This window comes from Capra hircus, chromosome 22 (genome assembly GCF_001704415.2).
Source record: "Capra hircus breed San Clemente chromosome 22, ASM170441v1, whole genome shotgun sequence".
Taxonomy (NCBI): Eukaryota; Metazoa; Chordata; class Mammalia; order Artiodactyla; family Bovidae; genus Capra; species Capra hircus.
The window spans coordinates 14,082,761-14,100,034 of NC_030829.1; the positions used below are offsets into that span (position 1 = coordinate 14,082,761).

General features: G+C 42.4%; 1 protein-coding gene across 3 annotated transcripts in view; it reads right to left on the bottom strand.

The window, feature by feature from the left end:
* ULK4 (unc-51 like kinase 4) overlaps window positions 1-17,274 on the bottom strand; it is a 498,780-nt gene that overhangs the window by 360,314 nt on the left and 121,192 nt on the right. For all 3 annotated transcript variants that reach the window (XM_018066892.1, XM_018066893.1, XM_018066891.1), the window contains one exon: window positions 10,109-10,236. In XM_018066892.1, coding sequence (XP_017922381.1) covers window positions 10,109-10,236 — 128 coding nt within the window. The remainder of the gene's footprint in view (window positions 1-10,108; window positions 10,237-17,274) is intronic.

A 17,274-nucleotide genomic window follows, 5' to 3' on the forward strand; every position in this document is an offset into this window, starting at 1 on the left:
ACCTAACAGCCCACTCACTGCTTTTTTTACCTACAGTTTCCACGACGCTGAGCTCTGCTGGAACGGTTCCGAGCAAGAATGGTTTCCACCAGAGGACAAAATAGTTCCATCTGGGGGATGGAGAGGATCACTCTACTGATGAAGAGTGAGTGATCACAATCACCAAGGAAATATTACGTTGCAGTGTGGAGAGGGTCAACAAGGACCTCGGAGAGTCTCTGAAGAACCTGCAGGATTTCCACATGCACAGCCGCTCAGTCGTGTCCGACTCTTTGAGACTCCACGGACCATAGCCCCCCAAGCTCCTCTGCCCATGGGATTTCCCAAGGCAAGAATACTGGTGTGAGTTACCATTTCCTTCTCCAGGTGATCTTCCTAACCCAAGGATCAAATTTGCATCTCTGTCTCTTCCTGCATTGGCAGGCGTACTCTCTACCACTAGCACTGCTGGGGAAGCCCAGATACTTCTGTATCTAATAGCTAAAGTTAAGGAAACTCTAAGCAGCCAACAAAAACCTGGGTCATATCCTTCAAGAACTTGACAAAAGTACAATTCTGTGATTCAAGTTTATTTATAACGATGGAACTTCTGAATCATCAGGATTCATGATACACATTTGTCAGTGTGCTCAGATGCCCTCAAAAAGGTAATTTCACCAACTAGTCAAAAGTTGCCCCTCTAACTGTACTTAGGATATAAGATAGTGGTAGGTGTTTTTTTCCTCAATTTGACATTACAATGGATAGAAAAAGTATTTATCATTTTAATTTGCACTTCTTACTCGAGACTATCTCTATGAATCTCTTTACATAGATTAACTCTATTACATACGATGCAAAACTTCACAGAATTTCTTAGCATGAAATTTTACTTCTGATTTGTGGGGCATATAAAAGTTTCTAAACTATATATAGCCAAACTATCATTATTTCCTTTTATGGTTTATTTCATTGCTTTTCTGCTCAGAAAAGCTTTCCTTGCCCATATTTAAACATATTTTCTTCCAGCTGTTTAGAGTTTCTTTCTCATATATAATTCTTTAATCCATCTGGAATTGACTTTTGTATGGTGTAAGGCTGAGAAAATAATTTTTCCCACACAGTTAACCAATTATACAGACTAAAATTTTTTTTAAATCTTCCTTTTAAGATCAAAGCAGATTTTTCCCCCACTGATTACCATATTAATAGCAATGCTATGGGGAAGGGGGAAAAAAGAGTCTAGGAAAACCTGATCCATCAGGAGGCATTGACATTTCAGGCTCATAACAAACTACACAATGAACTTACAAGGCTCTTCATCCCCTAAAAGGGTTATCATTTCTAGAGAAACATAAGACCCTATTTTATCTCCCGTCATTTTCAATATGAGTATGAAGCCATTTGGAGAAATAGGTGGACATCTGGGGGCTATCATATCCTTTTTATCTAATCCTGACAGCTCAATTTCACTGCCTGTCATGCAAGATAGATTTGAGAGCTGACATCATAGAAAATGTCCTGAAATTTAATCCATAAAAGGCTGACGGTGATGATGGTAAGCAGGAAAAAATATCTACCTAATGTAGCAAAGGTTATCGTGGGCTCTTGATGTGAGGTTTCAGTTCTCAGGCAGACGGGTAGCATTGCTGTTAGCTCAAACATCCAGCTGCTAACAGAGTTCCAAGGCACAGGTATGGAAGACAGAACAATTTTCTCTATGAACTCATCACAGAGAATTTTAACATCTCTCTAACCTGAAGCCTGCCTCCCTTTTGCAAACATTTATATTCAACGTTGCATTTCATATGCACACTGGTGTAATTCCTGGGCATCAAAGCAAAAAGGGACACATACCAACCTCCCAGCTGGGAGGTGTAGGCAAGGCCAAACAGGGCGCTAACCTTCCATCCTCTGCCTGGTGGAAGCAGGCAACAGTGACCTGATTCCCCTGTAGGCATAATACCTATAAGACAGCAGGCAGTGGGCCCTCCATTCCCTGCCCAGCCAAGCAAGCCACTCTCCAGTCTCCCTGCAGGGGCAGTGACAGCGTGTCTGAGCAAGAAGCTGATCTTCCCTTCCCCGGCCAGGAGAAGCAAACAGCAATCTGATTTCCCCGGCAGGTTAGTTATCAATGGGGCCCAGTGATGAGCGGGACTTTCATCCCTCCCCTGGCAGTGACAAGACTTAACACCAAGCAAGATGAAGATACATCCTATTACACAAGGTAACAGGCAAAATGTCCAGGATATAATCTTAAAAATCACAAACCATAGCAAGAACCAGGAAAATCACAACATGAATCAAAAAACACAGTCAACAGATGCTAACACCAATATGAACCAGGTGCGAGAAGGATCTAATAAGAATTTCTAAGCAGGCATCATAAAAATGTTTCAAATGATCTGAAAGACCGATGAAAGAACTGAAAATTTCAGGAGAAAAAAGTTTTTAAAATAACCAATGTAAGCTACAGAACTTTTGAAAACTACAAAAACCAAAACTGAAAAGTCAATGGACCAGCTCAAGAATAGAGCACAGGTAACAGAAAACACGATCAGCAAACTTAAGGACAGATTAACAGAATCCACAATATCTGAAAAGCAGATACAAAGAGGCGTATTAAAGAAAGCATCTCAGGGATCTACCAGACAATAACAAAATGCCTTCTATTTGCACCATCAGGATCCAGAAAGGGAGGAGAGAAACAATGGGACTGAAAAAGTCTCTGAAAAAATAATGCCTGAAAAATACCCAAATTTAGCAGAAGACTTAAATGAACAAACTCAAAACAGGAGAAACCCAAAGAAACTCACGCTAAAGATATATAACAATTAAACTTTTTTAAATCCTAAAGACAAAGAAAATGCCTTTAAGACAACAGAGAAAAATGATCCATGGCTACTGGAGGAACAGCAACTGAAAGGAAAGATGTCTCATATGGAACCACCAGTTTGGTTCCAGGACCCACTGCTGATACCAAAATCCGTGGATGCTCTAGTCTGCTCTCAATGTTCACATAGTTTCACGTCTGAGGAGTCAACCAACCACAGACTGTAGTTCTGTCTATATTTATTGGGAAAATACCTGCATGTACGTAAACCTGCCAAGTTCAGTCCTGTGTTGTTCAAGAATCAACTGCACTGCCAAACAACTGGTGTTCTCTATACACGTCAATATCTCTTCTTTGGAGTTACATCACACACTACCAAATCATTTTTCAAGTTTTAGAGACTGCTTTATTTCATTTTATTTTTAATTAAACATTCACCTGACACTTAAATCCAAATCATAAAGCAGGTATATGCAAAGTAGAGCTGCCACCCCTACCCCTGTCCCCCACTGCCTTTCGCTCCATATAAAATGCCATTTGGTTCATTCTTAATTTATCCTTCTGTTCTTTTTGAAAATAGTACTAAGTGCATATGTCTTTCCTGTTTTCTCCCTCGTTCTTACACAGAAGTGAGTATATAATAAGTACCCTTCTGCACCTTGCTTCTCTCAGGATATGTCCTGTGATCAGTCCATGGCCGTGTACGGAGATCCCACTTGTCCGTTCTCACAGCTGCAGAGTCCTCCATCATGGGGACCGTGGCTACAAGAATTCTAAAAACGTCTCTCCCACGATTCCTACTCCTTGACTATTCAAAACACTAATCTGAGTACAACAGCGAAGGGACTTTAAAGATAAAAAGGAACAAAATTATTTCATTTGCAGAGACGTGGATGAGCTTAGAGACTGAAAGACAGAATGAAGCAAGTCAGAAAGAGAAAAACAAGGATCATAAATTAGCCCGCATATGTGAAATCTAGAAAAATAATGGAGGTGAACCTATCTGCAAAGCAGAAAGAGACACAGATGTAGAGAACAAACATATAAACACTAAGGGGGGAAAGCCATGGGAACGAATTGGGAGACTGGGGTTGACATATATCCGCCACTACGAGTCAAACAGGTAACTAATGAGAGCCTGCTGCAGAGCATAGGGAGCTCCACGGTGGTCTAAACGGGAAGGAAATGCAAAAAGGAGGGGGTATGTGTATATGTATGGCTGATTCATTTTGCTGTACAGCAGAAACTAACACAATTATTGTAAAGCAACTATACTCCAATAAAAAATTTTTAAAAATAAAGTCCGAATTCGATCATCCTCAAATTATGTAGGTTATCTGCATGAGCCCAACCCAATCAGCTGAAACCTTTAAAAATGGGGCTTTCTACTCCTGGCAGCAGAAGGGTGAGGCCAAAGACATTTGAGAGGGTGGAGGGGATTCAAGGTATAAAAAGGGCAACTACCTGCCTCCAGGAAAAAAGCAAATGGCTCTGCTGTGAATTGCCAATGGAGAGGAAGGACAACCCCTAGAAGCCAAAAGCAAGCCCCAGCCATAAACCAGCAACAAAGTGGGGACCTCGGTCTTACAGCTGCAAGGAAATGAACTCTACCAACAATCAGGCTCTTGGAGACGACCTCAGCCTCAGACAAGGACTGCAGCACCAGCCAATAACTGCACTTCGACCCTGTTAGACATGAGCAGGGGATCCAGCTACGAAGAGCCTGACCTCCTGACCCACATGATCTGTCAGATGAATACATGCGTGTTGTCCTAAACCACTGAGCTTGCTGTAATGTTACGGCAGGAAGGAAAAACACAAGGGTGACCACAATTCTCCAGCTAGTCTGCTGTATGTAGTTTACCATTAACAAGTGATGCCTCACGCACGTGTCATCTCACGTCTTTACCAATATCAGATCTTTGGACAGTGTATCCGAGAAGTGAGATGGCTGGGACAAAGGGTAAAAACACGGAATTTCTCTAGATACAGCCAAATTCTTCTTCACAGTAGTCACAGTACTCTGCCATTCCCAGCAGCAGCACAGGACAGTGCCAGCTGCCCCACAGCCTCACCCACAGAACATGTTTCAGATGCTGTCAGTGTGCTGAGTGAGAAAGAACACTCAGTGTAGTTTCTCTTGTAAAAAGGAGTATGCGGTGCTCTCCTCTAATAATAAGGAAGATTCGGCATTTAGTCACAGGTTGAGGAGCCATCCTCACTCCTTTTTCCATGAACTGTCTGTTTCTAATTAAGTCTCTGTGTCTGCTGAGCGTCTCTTGTCTCTTGGCGAGTCTTGACTTCTGAGTTCTACGTTTCCTTATGTATCTGGTGATTCTTGGTTGTCCATTTATATTTTAAGAGGACGCAATGAAGTGTTGTTGGAAGGTCTGTATGCAGGAGCGGGGCTCGCGATGGATGGGCTCCAATACAGGAATATGGGGCAAGGTTTCTTGAGCTACAGTAGGAGACAGGCAAATGGCCAGCCCCTGTGGGGATAGGATCAGCTTCCCCGAGGTTAATCTCCAAATTCTGGTCAAGAGCATGGAAATCAGGCTGCCAACAGCCTGCAAGTCAAGGAGGGGTAGAAGGCAGATGTCCTCACCTTTGAGAGTAAGCAGCTGTTCTACGATCCTCATTATAAGGTCTCACAAAGCACCTCATCGCCCTCTGATATGTCTCAAATCCCACATCTGAAACCTTACCAGTTCAAACCACCCAGAATATATCTCAAGTCTCCTGGTGCAGCAGAAGAGGTGGAGCATGCCAGATGCTCAGGCCTGGGAATCAAGTCCGCATGAAAATTGCCATCAATCCTCCTATGCTGAGTCTCACCTCCCTCTCACCACTGACTTCAAAGGTACCTCTACTACACCTGCCTTTCCCAGCCTGTCCTGAGTTCTGTCAGGTGATGATCAGGTCTCCTCCCAGCTTCTCCCTCTGCAGACATTAATGGATCTCAGTGAACATTCATCTCTCACCCTTCCAGCTTCCAAAACACCAGGACAGGTGACAGCATCCCTCTGCCTCAGTCACCTTTCCCTTAGCGGTTTTGTGACTTTTTGATTCCTTTACCCTCGGTTTAATACCGCATCAGGAGAGAGCATGTTTGAGCAGAAGATGACTACTGAGATGGCTTCCATTAGAAACCCTCCTCCATCTGTTCCCTCCCTCCTCCTGGCATTCCCCATGCTCTGCATGTGAGGTCTCCTGGACCAACACTCCAACTTTCCTAATGTTTCCACATGAATCTCCATGTCTTTGTCATTGGCTCTGTGTGGGTCAATGTGTCCTTTCAAAGCACTAATGCTGTCCCCAGCAGAGGCCATTTGCTTTTGGTTCTTCTGCTGAATTTCAGAAAACTGCTTCTCCATGGAGTTTTCATTCCTTGTTTGTTAACATTCTGTCGTTTCCATTAGTTCTGCCTCTGTGAGGGCTGCCTGCCCTTGTTCTTCCTCCTTTAAGTACTTCCAGCATCTCTGTCAGCCAACTGTGACCAAGCTCTGCTTGCTCAAGACTTCCTCCCCCGGCTCGGCACCTGATCAGGCCAGGTTGTGGCAAAGATACAGGTGGGGAAGGGATGTGTTCTCTTCAAGTGCTGGAAAATGAAATCACCCCCTGCAGCCTCAGTCAGGGGCAGACTGGCCCCCAAGGCAGCTCCACTGTGGATCCCCTGGGGACAGGACACAAATAGCACCTGCATTCCGCACCCAACAGAAGACCTGAGGTCTGCTATTCCCCCAGGCCTAGAGGACAGAGTGTTCGTGTCTCTGCCCACAGCACAGAAGAATGGGGCTCACGCTTACCTCCCTCGCAAGGCTAAGCCTCACCCTCCAAGCACCCTGCCCCTTCTCTCTCCCGAGAGGGCAGAGTAGGGGTCAGGGTTAGGGTGCGTATTCAGGCCACCATCTGTCCACCACGGCCAAAGTTTCTAAATATTCACTCAGGGGCACAGAAATCACAGTCACTTCTAAGAGGACCAAGCCTGTCCCACTCAGGCTCTCACAGTTCTTTCCAGTTAGAGAGTCTCTGAGTTGAGGTGAGGAGCGGAATTTGAGATAGGATGATTAGAGTAGCTCTCAGAAGCAGTAACCACTAGATTGAACAGAAAGTTCAGTGAGCTGAGGAAATCAGCCAAGCACGTAGCTGCGGGGAGAGCACGGTGGGCACAGGAAACACCAGAGGGGAGTGTAACAAGCAAGTGTGCGCAGGAAGCAGCAAGAACTGTGCAGCTGGCTGGCTGGAGGGGGCGCGGGGAGGAGCTGCGGAACACAAGGGCTGAGAGGCGGGTGGGCGTGAGATGAACTCAGACAGAGCAGCCCACGGTCAGAGTCAGGGGTGTTATTTCAGCTCAACAGGATGTTATGAGGAGAATGTGAACAGGCAAGAAACAAAAGCTGATTCACACTGTGTAAGAGACCCTGAGACCAGACTACGAGTCTAAGAAATGATGGAAGAACACCTGTTGAGAAACTGTATTACCTGTCCTGGAGGAAAATGATGGTAGATACAAGGAGAGAGGAGAGGCAGCAAAGACAGTGATGAGGTCTTTACTGACAGGTAAGAGCAACTACTGCTTCCAGCTGTGATGGGCTCACAGGATCAGGGCACATCCTCTCATCTATAACCACTAACAAACACACAAAACATATGAGACATCAGTCCTCAACTGGACATAAGACAACAAAGGGTTGATCCCCGAGAGATTGGAATCAATGGAAATTTCTTAGCATCCTGCACAAGACCCACACCAAGAAGTGGTTCACCTGCAATGTGACGACAGGCTAAAGACAGATATAAGGAAGAATCTAACAGAAAACTACAAATGCCTTCGAAGTGATGAATATGCTCAATGAAAGTCATGTGCCCATGAACTGATATTGACATGTGGTAGAACTCATCTGTGTGAAAAGACATTTTCAAAGATAAGAAACATAAAACTGCATTAGGGGTCAGCACCAACAGGAACATTGGCAATCAGATTTGATAATAAGGGCTCTCACTTTGACCCCTAATTAAGCAAAATGTTAACTCTTCTCCCCAAAAGAAGTCTATCTTTCCCATTATTAGACCTATGTTACAAAAAGTATGTGCTCAATTATTAGCAGTATATATTTTTTGTTTAACTTCAGTGAAACAGTTGATTTACAATATTGTGTTAATTTGTGCTGTACAGCAAAGTGATTCACACATTATTTTTCATATTCTTTCCATTGCAGTTTATCACAGGTTACTGAATACAGCTCTCTGTGCCATAGAGTAGGACCCTGTTTATCCATTCTATACATCATAGTTTGCATCTGCCAATCCATCCCAGGGATAGATTGCGAGTAGTGTATTTTTAATTATGTCAACAAAAAATCTGTGACAATTTGTCTTCTCTCTTGTAATAGAAGTACATGCATAATATTCACAATTTTGCTTCTTGATTTGTAAATCCTAAAACATGTACTCTCTGTTTGCAGGATAAAATGTTCCAATCCCTAATCAAGATCCATCTCAGCAATTCTAGAATCTTCCCAGTATTCTACCATAAGTAAAAAGCCAGGTCAAGAAATAGATAGTAAACCATGTGCTCAAGGTTCCTCTGGGATGTAACAAATGGCCAGACAGGTTCAAAGGCATTAATCGAGAAGCATCAGAGGCTGGAGGGAACCTGAGGTACATCAGACGCTTCTCTTTTTGGAGAGAAGAGGTGAGACTCGGTAACCACGAGAGATCTGCCCAGTGGAGGGCCAGTCCACATACCCCAGATGCCCCTCCTCCTCTGGGCTTTCAGCGACTCGGTCCAGAACCTCACAGTAATAAGAACTATGACCAAACCACCCGTCATCAATGCCTTCAGTTCAGTTCAGTTGCTCAGTCGTGTCCAACTCTTTGCGACCCCATGAATCGCAGCACGCCAGGCCTCCCTGTCCATCACCAACTCCCGAAGCTCACTCAGACTCACGTCCATCGAGTCGGTGATGCCATCCAGCCATCTCATCCTCGGTCGTCCCCTTCTTCTCCTGCCCCCAATCCCTCCCAGCATCAAAGTCTTTTCCAATGAGTCAACTCTTCACATGAGGTGGCCAAAGTACTGGAGTTTCAGCTTTAGCATCATTCCTTCCAAAGAAATCCCAGGGCTGATCTCCTTCAGAATGGACTGGTTGGATCTCTTTGCAGTCCAAGGGACTCTCAAGAGTCTTCTACGACACTACAGTTCAAAAGCATCAATTCTTCGGCGCTCAGCCTTCTTCACAGTCCAACTCTCACATCCATACATGACCACAGGAAAAACCATAGCCTTGACTAGATGGACCTTAGTCAGCAAAGTAATGTCTCTGCTTTTGAATATATTATACAGAGTGAAGTAAGCCAGAAAGAAAAACACCAATACAGTATACTAACACACATATACGGAATTTAGAAAGATGGCAATGATGACCCTATATGCAAGACAGCAAAAGAGACACAGATGTGTAGAGCGGACTTTTGGACTCTGAGGGAGAGGGAGAGGGTGGGATGATTTGGGAGAATGACATTGAAACATGTATACTATCATGTAAGAAACAAATCGCCAGTCTATGTTCGATGCAGGATACAGGATGCTTGGGGCTGGTGCACTGGGATGACCCAGAGAGATGATATGGGGGGGAGGTAGGAGGGGGGTTCATGTTTGGGAACTCATGTATACTCGTGGTGGATTCATATCAATGTATGGCAAAACCAATACAGTATTATAAAGCAAAATAAAGTAAAAACAAAAATTTTTTAAAAAATTTAAAAAAAAAAAAGAATATGCTATCTAGGTTGGTCATAACTTTTCTTCCAATGCGTAAGCGTCTTTTAATTTCATGGCTGCAATCACCATCTGCAGTGATTTTGGAGCCCAAAAAAATAAAGTCTGACACTGTTTCCACTGTTTCTCCATCTATTTCCCATGGAGTGATGGGACCGGATGCCATGATCTTCGTTTTCTGAATGTGGAGCTTTAAGCCAACTTTTTCACTCTCCTCTTTCACTTTCACCAAGAGGCTTTTTAGTTCCTCTTCACTTAAAAAGATGCAAAGCAGAACCACCTTTAACACCCTACCTTTAACACCTTAACACACTGTACTCAGACCTAGGAAATTCCTAATACTGAACCACCAGCCGACGTCAGTGTTTCTAAGCAGGGGTGATAAGTGAAAAACTAAACCCTTGGAAAAATCTAGGAAAATAATTTTCAATAACCAGGTACATAGGGGCCAAGAAACACTACTAATAGAACAGGCACCAAACTGCAGTCATTGGCAAAATCAGAAAAAATCTTACCTTGCTTGGCAGCTGAGCAGCAGCATCTCATGGTTATGAACCAAAATATATAAAAGAACCAGAAAGGCTTTGGCTCTGATGGAAGTGGAGGGGCTGTCCAGTAAACGGATAATTGTAGAGACGAAGTCCTGTGTGAGACATGAAAATATTTTTTGAGAAAGCATGAAACAAATAAACAGAACAGGCAACTCTGAAGGTCAACAGATTATAATAACCAAATAGAAAATAAAACAACATCACCTGTCAGTTTTGAAATTCTATTTTAGTGCTATACTCTATACCAAGTTATTAAAATGTATGATCTCATTTAAACCTGAAAAGTAGCTGGAAAGGGTAACAATATTATCTCTGTTTTAAAATAAGAAATCTCAAAAAGTTAAGCACTTTGCCCCAAACCGCAAAACTGGATTCAAATCCAGGTGAGACAGACAACAAAGCCTGATTCTTAACCACCCATCACATGACTGGGAGTGAGGCAATAACTAGAACTCAAAGTCACGACTGCATGTCTGCATGAACTTCTGAGCAAACCCGCACACACAAAGATCACACCTCTAGCCTACACAACTGAGGTCCTACAGACATAAAGTAAAAACAACAGCCAATATGGGACACAGGGAAAAACCTCAATTTCTATATATATGTGGGCATTTATACACATGCTCAGTCACATCTGCAACCCCATAGACTGTAGTTCATCAGGCTCCTCTGTCCATGGGATTTCCCAGCAAGAATACTGGAGTGGGTTGCCATTTCCTACTCTACTATTTCCATAACATTCTTTACTTAAAGGTTTAACACAACACAGAGGAATAAGTGTTGACAAGTGTTAGTGTCATATTCTCTTATAGCAAAAAGACTGCATCACTCTGGGAGCCTATGGATATGCAAAAAAATGGAATACGCATGTAAGAATTAAAGATTTTAAAATTTAAAAAAATTAAAAAATAAAAAATAAAACATTTTAAATCTTAAAAAAAAAATGGAATACACATACACACAGGGTTAATGGATATAAATAGGCAGAAATATGGAATTGGATTGTTACAAAGATGGTAACAGAGAGCAGGACTTTAAGTTCCTGAGAGTCCTGGGCAGAGGCAAGCACCTAGGAGTGATATTGTGTGTCCAAGCAGACGTAAGCAGCTCAATTTTTTTTTTTTTTTTTTTGCCAAAGTGCTTTTACATTGGGTGCTATACTGGAAGACAGGAAGTGCTTACACAGCCATGTACAGGCTTCTATTTTTAAATGGAGATATATCTGTATCTATACATCAGTCTTTTTTGCCTTTTCATACTGTTCATGGGGTTCTGAAGGCAAGAATGCTGAAGTAGTTTGCCATTCCCTTCTCCAGGGGACCACATTTCGTCAGAACTCTCCACCAAGAGCCATCCATCTTGAGTGGCCCTACACAGCATGCCTACAGGGCATGGCAGTCCCTTGAACTGCAAGGAGATCAAACCAGTCAATCCTAAAGGAAATAAACTCTGAATAGTCATTAGGAGGACTGATGCTGATGCTCCAATACTTTGGCCACCTGATGCAAAGAGCTAACTCACTGGAAAAGACCCCCATTCTGGGAAAGATTGAAGGCAGGAGGAAAAGGGGGTGACAGAGGACGAGGTGATTGGATGGCATCACTGACCCAACGGACACGAGTTTGAGCTTGCTGAAACTCAAGACGGTGAAGAACAGGGAAACCTGGCCTGCTGCCATGGGGCTGCAAACAGTCAGACACAACTGAGCGACTGAACAACAACAAGTCCATCAGTCTCACCTAGATCCTGAACCAAATAATCAAACTAATTCACCAACTGGGGTGAAAAACAGAATCAACACCAAGGTGGCCTTGAGTAATGGACCGGCTTTCACCTTTCCAGTTGACAATAGAAAGCCCATTTCCCCACAGTCAACTCTCAGTTCTAATTTATACAGTGAAGTCCATAGATCAAAACAACAAACTGTTTCCCACACTGACACCACTCTCACACATACCCGTGCATAACTGCAGGACCATGGAAATATCCACTAGCCATGCACTGAAAGCCGGATTCCGATTACTGGAGACGAGAGAGACACGATGCCTGACTGCCAGTTCAGCATCTGGAAGTTCTGCTTCACAGCATACAGGGACAACTGCAAAATCTGCAAAGGTCTAAATTAGCTACGTTAAATAAATGTCAGCTTTGTGGGACTTCCCTGGTGGTTCAGTGGATAGGCCTGCACACTCCCAATGCAGGGGGTCTGGGTTCGATCCCTGGTCAAGGAACTAGCTCCCACATGCCCCAGCTAAGAAGGCCACAAGTGAGGATCCCATGTGCCACAAGTAAGACCCGGCACAGGCAGACAGGTGAACAGTTAGACAGACTGACTGACAAATTAATACATAGTTAAGAAAAAAAAGAAAGTTTAAGTGTTTAATCTTTCCTCTAGCTGGTAGGAAAGTGAGCTGTCATTTCTCCAAAGCCTTAAAAAATTGTTATTTTCTTCTGACCCAGTTGTTGTATCTCAAGAATTTTAGTGTAACAAAGTGATAATCAAAAGAGCTTTAAGTACAAGAATGCTCATGTAGAGTTCACAAGATAGACAAAAATAGGAAACAAACTTAACATCCCAAAATAGGGAATTTGTTAAATCATAAGATTCTGGGAAAGATGGAAGGCAAAAGGAGAAGAAGGCAGCAGAAGATGAGATGGTTGGATAGCATCACCAACTCAACAGACATGAATTTGAACAAACTCTAGGAGACAGTGAAGCATAGTGAAACTTGGCCTGCTGCAGTCCATGGGGTCACAAAGAGGTGGGCGACTGAATAGCAACATAATATCAGGTAATGATCATGTGAGGAGGGCAGGTGGAGTAGGAAAGAGACATCACAGAAGAGACATTGCAAAAGCCAGGTTTGCAAAGGCCATGCAGCTCCTGTCTGGTTCTATTGAGACACTCTCTTTCTTGGAACCCAGCTTCTATGCTGTGAGGAAGCCCTACTAGCCCTCAAGGGCCCTACGCGGAAAGTGACTGAGGATCCCAAGGCACAGCCCAGTTGGGTTCCCAGGGAATGGCAAGCACCAGCTTGCCAGTCGTCTGAGTGAGCCTTCTGGAAAGTTTATTCTCAGTCTTTCCCAGCTTTGCCTAAATTACCGATTGGTGAGATAAATAAATTACTGGTCTTGTTTAAGCCACTACATTTTGAGTAGTTACACAGCAAGAGATAAGTGAAATATAGCTTAAGTATACAGTGAAAGAGGAAATTTTTCCAGGTGCAATGAAAGTTTTGTACAGCAACAGTTGTAATTTTAAAACACAGAAATGTCACTAAGAAGTCATGATGAGGTCTACTCTATGTCTTATTGAGGGACTGTTATGCAGCCATTACTAACAATCTTGGAAAACTAAAATAATGCTTATGATTTTGAGTGAAACAAACTAGAAAAACTATGGCAAGTAACAAAGATAAAAAATTGCATACCAGATTTGTTTGTAACACCATAATTCCCAGTCCCTTATAAGATGCAATATATTACAGGCTCTAATTTTGGATATATACCTAAAAGCACATTATGCCCCAAATAAATTCTCATCTTGTCATTTCAGAAAAACTAAATGAACAGTACTGACTGACTCCCTAAAACTAACTGCCCAGGGCACCATAGTTAATCTTAAGCAACGTGCACCAGACTTCTAGAACAGTATTAATCTTACAACAAGATTACAGGCTGCAGGCAAAGACTAGTGCCAAGGATGAATAATCAAAACCACCTTCAGAGAGTCAAAATAACCCCGGGTCACTGTAGGTTGCAATCCACTATGTATTCATCTTTGATTTAAATTCATCTCACCATTTGGCTCAACACAACTAAATTTTACACATGGAGGAAAAAAAGCAGAAGCTGTTGAGGTCTATAGCCCAAATCACAGATTGAAGAGCTTCTGTCCAACAGTCAAATGGTTCTTGGCAGTGATTTCAGAACAGACATATCTCCATAACATAAAGATGATGTTATGAAATGTTCACCATGTGAGGAATTGGTTGAAAGATATGAAGTTTACATCACAAAGTGGTGTCTTGATCAAAATTAAGCAAAAGGATAAAAATTCCTCCAGTACATATCATAAAGACAAAATTATGAGATGAATATAAAAAAAAAAAACACTGATGTAGAGAACATCAAAGTTATTTATTTCCTGCAAATCTCCAAAGGTAAAATCGATTTGTTTCAATCAACTGTCATAGGTAAAAATTATTTAGTACAGCCTGGCCATCAAATGACAGTAGCCTCAAAAAAAAAAAAAAAAAGGAGAGAGAAATCATGTGTGTGAATAACTACACTGACATAGTTTTCCCATTTAATGTTGATGGAAGTGAAAAATGTACTAGAATTGTTTTTGGATTACACTTTCCTTGAAGTTTGACCAAGTATCTAAGTAAAATGTCTCTTATACAACACATTTATTAACATACACGGATGAAAAATGTGAATACAAACTCATGTTATTAATATGCATTAACTAATTACCATATTTTAAATGCGCAACCTTTGAGTCAGGATGCTTAGTGTCTTTGTGAGAACAAACAAACAAACAAAACAAAAAAAACAAAACCTGAGCTGACTGGCTTTCAGATTTTTCAAAGTTTTATAAGCATCGAAATTTCATAGTGATCTTCCATAGTACCTCCAAACATCATAAGCACCTTCTGGTTTATTATTAATCACTGTTGGACTACTTCGTCAAAATATGAAACCTGAAACAGCTTCAGTCAAACTGGACTGCTGAAATAAAAATGGACAGCAGCTCCTGTTAAAATTAACAAATCAGGCACAAATTACAAAGGTATCCGTAGGCAGTAACACCCAGAAGGAAATCATCTTACCAATGAGCATGAACAAATGCACCTTGAAACATGGTATGACTCTTAAAAAGTAATGCTTAAATTGTTAAGTGACCCCAAAGCATATGAAGTGCCAAAGTATGCATCACTGATCGTGCAGCTAAGAAGCACATTCAAGGTCACACACCTCACGGGAAAAAAACACATCACTGAGGCAGATGTTTGAATCCACGTAACGTGTAAACAAGTTGATGTGAGTGTACTAAGCTCAATTAATTGAAATAGAGGAGAGTAGGGTTCCCAGAGTTTTATATACTTTCAGTTTTCTAACATCAAGAATGAGGCACTGGATTTTTAACGTCTGCTTTTATTTTTTTAAGTCACATGGGTGACTTTGTTTTTTACAAAGCAGTACACCAGTTTACTACAATTTTCATATGCTTTCCCCCTTCTCCCTGTATGCATTTATAGACATGCATATGTATGTATGTACGCATATATGTGTATATAGATAGATAAGCACATGAAAGCAGGGAAGAAGGAAGGAAGAAAGGAGGGAAAGAAAGCAATCTGCCATTTGAAACCTGCAATGACATCTAGTATCAAACAATCATCCTGATTCACATTGCTTGGTCTTCTTGGCTGATTCAAACATTGCTCAGTTGTCTGAAGCTCATTCTCCAACAGATTCTTCAGGAAGAGCTCATGGGAACTGACCCCTTCCGTGCTCACACCTCTACCTGTGGTCCCCGTAACAGAACACCCAAGATACTGAATATAAAATCCGTGGTGACAGACTCTCAGAGGAGCAGCTAAGACAGTGCTTAATTTTACTGAAGAGTTTCTCCTAGAGCAATAATTACAGAAGTCCACACAGAAGAGCTGAGCCATAAGAATGCTCTCTCTTGCCAAAATAAAAGCGGGGGGAGGATTCTAAAGCGTGCAGTAGTTACCTGCGGGAAAGCACTGGGGCACCTTCACATCACGGACCACCGGAACTCTTCAGAAACAACACTGAAGAGTTACACTGAGCTACACACATTCCTAACATCACTAAAGAGGAAAGTATGAACAATCGATCTGATTTCAACAGATCGATCTAATTTCTGTAAAAAGATTCTAAAATAGCACGTGCATGTGGCAGCAGGGAAAAAGAAATATGTTACTGTATTAATATACATACTAACACACACTATCAATTTGAAAAGTATATACAAAAATTTTGATGAGATTATTTCGGGAATATTAAGCATTTTACTCTTTTGTACTCTATATTCCATATATTCTGGATTTTCAATACTAAATCCTAAAATTCATAAGAGTTATAAACATGACTAAGGTCCGTCTAGTCAAGGCTATGGTTTTTCCTGTGGTCATGTATGGATGTGAGAGTTGGACTGTGAAGAAGGCTGAGCGCCGAAGAATTGATGCTTTTGAACTGGTGGTGTTGGAGAAGACTCTTGAGAGTCCCTTGGACTGCAAGGAGATCCAACCAGTCCATTCTGAAGGAGATTAACCCTGGGATTTCTTTGGAAGGAATGATGCTAAAGCTGAAACTCCAGTACTTTGGCCACCTCATGCAAAGAGTTGACTCATTGGAAAAGACTTTGATGCTGGGAGGGATTGGGGGCAGGAGGAGAAAGGGATGACAGAGGATGAGATGGCTGGATGGCATCACGGACTCGATGGACGTGACTCCGCGTGAACTCCAGGAGTTGATCGACAGGGAGGCCTGGCGTGCTGCGATTCATGGGGGCGCAAAGAGTTGGACACGACTGAGCGACTGAACTGAACTGAATTGAAAGAAAAGTTATGACCAACCTAGAGAGCATATTCAAAAGCAGAGACATTATTTTGCCGACTAAGATCCGTCTAGTCAAGGCTCTGGTTTTTCCTGTGGTCATGTATGGATCCGAGAGTTGGACTGTGAAGGAGGCTGAGCGCCAAAGAATTGATGCTTTTGAACTGTGGTGTTGGAGAAGACTCTTGAGAGTCCCTTGGACTGCAAGGAGATCCAACCAGTCCATTCTGAAGATCAGCCCTGGGATTTCTTTGGAGGGAATGATGCTAAGGCTGAAACTCCAGTACTTTGGCCACCTCATGTGAAGAGCTGACTCATTGGAAAAGACTTTGATGCTGGGAGGGATTGGGGGCAGGAGGAGAAGGGGACGACCGAGGATGAGATGGCTGGATGGCATCACTGACTCGATGGATGTGAGTCTGGGTGAACTCCGGGAGTTGGTGATGGACAGTGAGGCCTGGCGTGCTGCGATTCATGGGGGCGCAAACAGTCGGACACGACTGAGAGACTGAACTGAACTGAATACAAATAAA